This window comes from Pteropus vampyrus, unplaced genomic scaffold (assembly GCF_000151845.1).
Source record: "Pteropus vampyrus isolate Shadow unplaced genomic scaffold, Pvam_2.0 Scaffold217, whole genome shotgun sequence".
NCBI lineage: Eukaryota > Metazoa > Chordata > Mammalia > Chiroptera > Pteropodidae > Pteropus > Pteropus vampyrus.
In genome coordinates, this window is record NW_011888998.1 from 119,683 (window position 1) to 126,258 (window position 6,576).

General features: G+C 53.9%; 1 protein-coding gene across 1 annotated transcript in view; it reads right to left on the reverse strand.

Annotated features, from left to right (window-relative positions):
• Nucleotides 1–6,576, reverse strand: part of IKBKE (inhibitor of nuclear factor kappa B kinase subunit epsilon) — a 23,033-nt gene that overhangs the window by 10,330 nt on the left and 6,127 nt on the right. Inside the window, 6 exon segments of the mRNA XM_023538265.1 lie at nt 3,835–3,921; nt 4,011–4,102; nt 4,190–4,254; nt 5,022–5,218; nt 5,809–5,988; nt 6,237–6,414. Coding sequence (XP_023394033.1) covers nt 3,835–3,921; nt 4,011–4,102; nt 4,190–4,254; nt 5,022–5,218; nt 5,809–5,988; nt 6,237–6,414 — 799 coding nt within the window.

Below are 6,576 nucleotides of genomic sequence, written 5' to 3' on the forward strand. Positions count from 1 at the left end.
CTGAGCCTCAAAGAAGGACAGAGAAATGACACATTTAGGGCATTAGGAGGCCAAGAGCTCCATGACTGCAAATTGAGCATGGCGCCGTTAGGACAGCTTTGCTGGCTTGTGGGACGTCTAGAGAGTTTCGTGGTTGGGAGAGAAGAGTGAATTGGAAGAGGCCCCTCTTCATCCAGTTGTGACGCCATTGGGCATTGCAGTGAGCAAAGACCGAAGAGATCAGAACTCGAACCTATGAATATTCAATGCAAGGTGGCTGTCGATGAACTCCAGACAAGAAAAATTTGTAACTAAAGGAAAAGAATAAAGTTCCTTTCTAGTAGAAAGGAACTGTGTTTCATGATAACCAATAGCTTATAGATAAGGGAAAAGCTGTATTTTATAGAACACTAGCCAATAATGTGCCAGGACTTGGAATATCAGCGTCGTTCTGTCCCAGTGAAATTACTCACTTGGGCGTGGTGTTAAAATCCACGATACATGATTAAGGCATGGAGATCTGTGTGGTGCCAAAGTGACGCCACACCGATTCTTCCACAGGGAAAATACAACTCTATAATATACAGTAGAGGAATCAGGCTGTCACCACCCGATGGTGGGTAAATATGAAGTGTCCCAGCATCATCTATGATATATTTAGCCTAAAATTTAAATTGAATCCATTCAGCCTTTAAAACTCTCAGTTTATGGGAAATGCCGGGAAAGAAGAACAAGACAGATGACATCCAGAAGAAGCGCAGATGAATCCAGAAGATGGGAAATGAGTATTGTCCCTCTAACAAGCCTGTGTGATGGGGGCGGCGGTGGGGGGTGGGGCGGGGGGTGTGGAGCAGGGAGGCCGCAGTCTGTCTAGATTGAAACAGATTTAAGGAATACAGCAACCAGATTCAAAGTGGGCTCTTAAGAGTAAATCCTGGTTTAGATGAAACCAGCTAGAAAAGAAAATTTGTGGGATCGTTAGGGAAATTTGAATATGAATGGGTGCTGGATGAGATGAAAATGTATGACATGGAGGGGGAGGGCTCATTCGCTGAGAAAAGCAGGTTGTAGAACAGTAAGTACTGGACACTCTCATGCTGATTAACATACTTATGCACCGTCTAGAAGGATATGTACGCTAGAGTGTGACGATCCATCTCTGGGTGGTAGGAGAAGGCATTTCAATTTCGTTTCTGCTCATCTGTGTTTTCCAGCTTTCTACAATGGTCATATAGACTGTTTTTACAACAATGACAATTAGGAAAAAGAATCCTGAGTTTCTGGCTTGGGAATGGAGGGGACGGGGAGAAGTAGGGAGGCAGTGCAGGCTGGGCCGCGGCCCGCTTCGCCCGCTTCTGTCTCCGGCGTCGAGCAGTGTTTAGCGCACAGTGGTAACTCAATACATGATTGTCGAATGAATTACTGAGTGTCTGAATGCATTCGGGGGCATGGAACACTTGATGGCAGAAGATGAGACCGACCCAATCCGACTGGGCAGGGAGTCAGGGACATGGGTTTGAGTCCTGGTCCTAGCCATCACACCTGCCATCTGCAGGATCCCTGGTTACTGACCTTAGTAATAGAAGCCTCAGGTTCTTCATCTACATCATGGTGACATAAATCTCCTTCCTGCTACCTAACAGGGTGTCATGGAGATCAAATGGGACCCCCAAAGTAAAGGGCTTGACTAGAGGGCATGAACACACGCTTTTTTGGTGGTGGGGCTGGGGCATCTCTGGGAGTCCCCAAGCGGGCCCTGGCTGCCTGAACAGTGCCTCCAGATGGCAGCAGCTGCCAAGGAGGGCCATGAAGCTTCCGGACAAGGCAAGGACACCCTGCCAGGGAAGCCTGTCTTGTGGAGCCTGATGCAGGAGGAATGCACTGTGAAAAAGGTGAGCAGCCAGGCCGGGCAATGGTGGCCACTTTGTGTCACATACTTGGGCTCCTTTAAACATGAGATTCAGCTCATTAAAATATCTCAGATTCCACTGTGAATCTGAGGCTTCAGATCTTAGAAGCAGCTACAGGTCTGAGGATGTTCAGAAAGGATGGGATTGCAAAGTGCTGGAGCTGAGAGGCCTCAGAGATCGTCCAATCCTCTCATTCTGAAAAAGAGTAAATAGAGGCCCAGGCTGGGAAAGAGGACGATGGCCTGAGGTCAACAGCGAGTTAATGAAGAGTTTGGACCTGGTCTTCAGACTCCTGGCCTATGTCTGGGCTCTCCACGCTCCTCCTTGGGGGCGGGGACAACATGCTTGGAGCAGGCACTCCCCTGACCTTGAGCTCTCTAGACACATCATGCCTCTGAGGGGCCCTTGGAGACGAAAATGGGAAAAACACTAGCCAAGTCTGCAAACACCTGGCTCCAGCCACTCCCCCGCACTCCTGGTCCAGGGCAAGGGGCAGACAAATACTTCCAATGCTTTCTCTACACACTTCTTTCCTGTTCAAGAACCTACAATAGACTGATAAGTCATTTTATTGCAGTTTAATCTGCCAATCGGACTCTCCAGGACCTCTACGCATTCTCTCCTCCCTTCCTACCCCTGCGCCCTACTCCGTCATAACCTCACCAGCACCCCGCCCTCCCCACACACACACTGCAAACCCCTATGAGCCTCCAATGACAGCCCCCTTCTCTGTCTCTGCACAGGACCTTCCAATCCGAAGTATTTTCTCTCCTTACGGCCTGAAAAGCCTCACTTCTCCCAGGAAGATCTCTGTGGTTGTCCCTACCCAACTCCAGTCTCCCCTGACTCAACCATCTCGTCCCCCTCACATGCCAGGAAGGGCTATCTCCTCTAGCAGAGCGTGAGCCCCTCTACGTGGCACCACATCTGTCCCAGGAACCCCTTTCTGTGCCCTGGCCAGAGCTCCGCTCAGAGGAGCAATGTCGCTGACCCTGCAGCACCTCGTCTCTGTAACTGTTTGAAGGGGGCCCGGCCATGCCGGAGACCATTCCTACCACGTGGAAACACTTCCTCCTCCCGCACCGCCCTCACCGCATCTGCTCCATCGTCGGCCTTGTCGCTGCCAAGCCCCAGGAGGAAGGCAAGGCTGCCATGAGTCAACTCTGGGAAACTCCCAGGACCTTCCTGAGAACAAGGGCCGGGGGACACGCGGGGTGGGGAGGGACATTGGGCATGTTTGGCACAATCTGCTCCTCCATCACCACACGGCTCCTCTCAGTGGGAGAGGCTCCAGCCACCATCGCTTCCCCGGGCTGCAGAGGCTCCCTGTCTTGTCTGCATCGCAGCTCCGTGCCTTTCAAGATTTAGGGGCTGTGCCCACTTCTCAGTGGTGCTCTGGCCTTCGGAGTCTCTCCGCTTCTCATCTCTAGACCCTCTAGCTTGGTTTCTTCCTCCTCTCTCCCTTTCTCTACCCATTACCCCGAAATGGCCCAGTCAGAGGTGTGGAGGGCATGGAGTCCTGAGGATTGGGGCAGGGAGTCCTAAGAAGGCAATGACAGTTTAAGACACAGAGAAAGCAGGAGAAGGAGTGTGGAGATGAGACCTCCTGAATCCCGAACCTGTCAGGACCTGTGGCCAGTGCTCGGGTGTGAGTGCTTCTCCTGGATGCCTGCTCCGGGGCCCGGTCTAAATATTCCGAAGGGGTCTGGGTGGACAGATGCCCCTTCCTGGGGCAGGGAGGCTGCCTGGGCACCTGGAGTAGCGATGCCCCATGGGCTCTTTCTCCCTCAGGTGAGGCACTGGGTGGTGGGGAGGTATGTGCAGCCACTTGGCAGGGTGGGGCATTGCTGGAAATACTCGGGGGAAGGAACAGAAAGAAAGAGGGGCCGAAAGGTCTCCACTGGCTTCAAGCCTGCTGCGGCCCTACTGTGGGCAGGAAACCTACCTCTCGGGGCCCAGGCTGCTGCTGAGAAAGAGGAGTGATGTCCGTGTGACCTCCAGTGTCCGCCTGCAAGTGGCCTGGAGCATCTCCCTGCCGAGGGAAGCCAGAATCAGTGCTGCCCTCTCCCAGGGGAGTGAGGGCGCCGTGCCCACAGCCACCCAGGACTCAGGGGAACTCACACAAACCAGTGCAGTCCCCGAAGCATCAGCTCCTGCCCGGCCAGCAGGGCCCGTGCCAGCCGCAGGGCCTGGTAGCCGGCACCCATCGCACCCTGAAAACACAGGTGGGCAGGGTCAGGTTCCACACCCTCTACCCCTGAACAAACCCCCCTTCCTGCCACCGGGGGGCCACCCCTAACCTTGGCAGTGTTGTAATCTGCCTGCAGGTCCACTTTGGGCACGAACTTGGGGATGTCCAGAGCAGCTGTAAACAAAGACCCTGTCTAAGGGGCTGCCTATACGGCCCTGGATGAGCTCTGAGCTCATCATTCCTTATCCCTGGCTCACACTCACCCCTCACCACCTAGCTTCCACCTCAAACTTCCCAACTCCTGGAGCCCTCACCGCCAAGCCTTAAATGTACTTTAATGTGCTTCTTCTCAATTGCAGTCCCCCATTGCACCCTTGTGTCCACTTTGGAGAACTACAGCTTCAGGCCTAAGGCCCTTTCTCAAAAGCCAGGAAATGAGCCCAAACCACCCTCATGCCCAGGAGTTACAAGGTTAATTCCTCTTCCTAGCCTTAAAAACCTGAGCCGGAGGATGAAATCGGCATTATTAAATTGTAAGGAATGATATTTTTGCTAGCACTTAGAGTATAAAACTCTGGACCCCTGACCACCTTCCCTTCTCTCCAGTACCTTAGGCTCCTGCTTCCCCCGACCCAAACCATGCGAGGCTTCCCCACCAATTGCAGAGACTGTGCAAAGCACATTAAATCCAGATCTCCCTGTTTCAGCTGAAGTTTCACATCTCTTTGGACACCGTGAAGCTCGGAGATGTCAAACCACTAGCCTGAGTCACATGGCATTTCAGAGGCATATGCAGAGTTAGAACCCAGAATTTGGGGTACCCTGTGGGTCTAAAGAAATGCTCACAAAGGAAATAAATCAATATCCTGGATCGTAAATCCCTGCCTCTTGGAGAAGAATGTGAAGAGGAGATAAGATCTGGCCTGCGTGGCCCTACTCACGGTCCCTGAAGGCCAGCCCTTTGGGGGTCTCGCTGGCCATGCTGAACAGCGTCAGGGGGCTGCTTGCTGTCGTGTGGGCAATGTGCTGTGCTGAAAGGTTGGGTTCAAGGACACAGAGGTGACCCTCGAAGAGGTACTCTTGGTGCTGGGGGGCCACATTGGTCTGCTTATATACAGCCTCCAGGAAGATGGCTACCCTAGACAAACCAGAGGCAGAGGGAGGACGGGGCGGGGTTGAAGGGAGAGGAAGTGTTAGCAGGCAAGATATGGGGTCAGGGCAACCCAAACCCTAGCTAGGACTTCATGCATGCACGGGGCTCAGCTTTTCAGAGGGAGGGACTGGGTGATTTTTCCCTCATCAAGGGTGGAGGCAGAGGGCAGAGCTCCTGTATCTTACAGCGGATGGAGACCAAGTGTGGACAGAACTCAGGAGCCCCACTGTCCAGACTCTGCCTCAGCACCCTTTCCTGCCACACTCCCGTTAAAATCCACCTAGTCCCATAAAATATCCCAGGAATAAGGGGTTCCATGAGCAATAACTTTGGGAAACACATCAGCAACACATGCACACACCCCTCAGGGGATTTATAATGCAAATTAGCATTGTAAAGCTTGCTCAGTCTCTGGAGTCTAGCAGCAAGGAAGCCCATTTCCCAACTTTGTAGAAGTCGTACACTAAAGTTGGATCCAGAAGCTTCCATACGTAAACGCCCCCCAGAACACTGCGTAGGACACGGCCTGCCCTGGTAGAGAAGGTCCTGAGCGTCGGGCGCGGGCGCCGGCTTACGTGTTGTGGGCGTGGATGTAGACATGGTGCAGGGCGGCCTGCGGCAGGGAGAAGACGTGCACCACAGCGCGCTGCAGGATGTCGCTGGTTTCCGCGAAGAACTGGTCGAAGCCCCAGCACTTGGCCTGCTCCACCTCCAGGACGTTGGCCAGGATGGGCACCAGCTGGCTCTGCAGCCCCCTATTCGCAGGACATGGAGACTGTCAGGGGCCGGAGCCCAGACTTGTCCTCCTTGAGTAGGTAATAGGGGTGGGTGTTCCATAAGAATGTCCCAAAGAGCTAGGACCGAGGGGGTGGGGTGGGGCGGGGCGGGAAGGAGAGGAAGAGCTGTAAAGATTTCCCAGCATGGACACTGAGACAGGCCTCAGCAGTGAGAGGGATACCCAGGCCAGGCTCGGGTGTCTGCCCCCCCGCGGAGTCCTGCTCACGTCGACAGCTGGCAGGTGATAGGAAGGGCGTAACTCCACTCCAGGGGCCCGTTCTCCCACCTCTGTGTGCCTGCGATGGCCCCAGCTGGCTTCTCTGTGGTGATCCGGTACCTGGGGTGAGTGAGGCAGAACCAGGTCAGGGGGACCCCGAGACCATCACACTTCGAGGGATGGCAAACTTAGCATGGAGGGCTCAGAGTACTGGTTCAAGTCACCCAGTCACTCTGAGGCAGCCTGAAAATGGACTTTGAGAGTCCTGGCTCTCAGCCGACAAGATCACCTTGACTTGGTGCTCCCCAGTCAAACTCTGCTCCTTCTCACCGTCCATTTCCTTTATCGC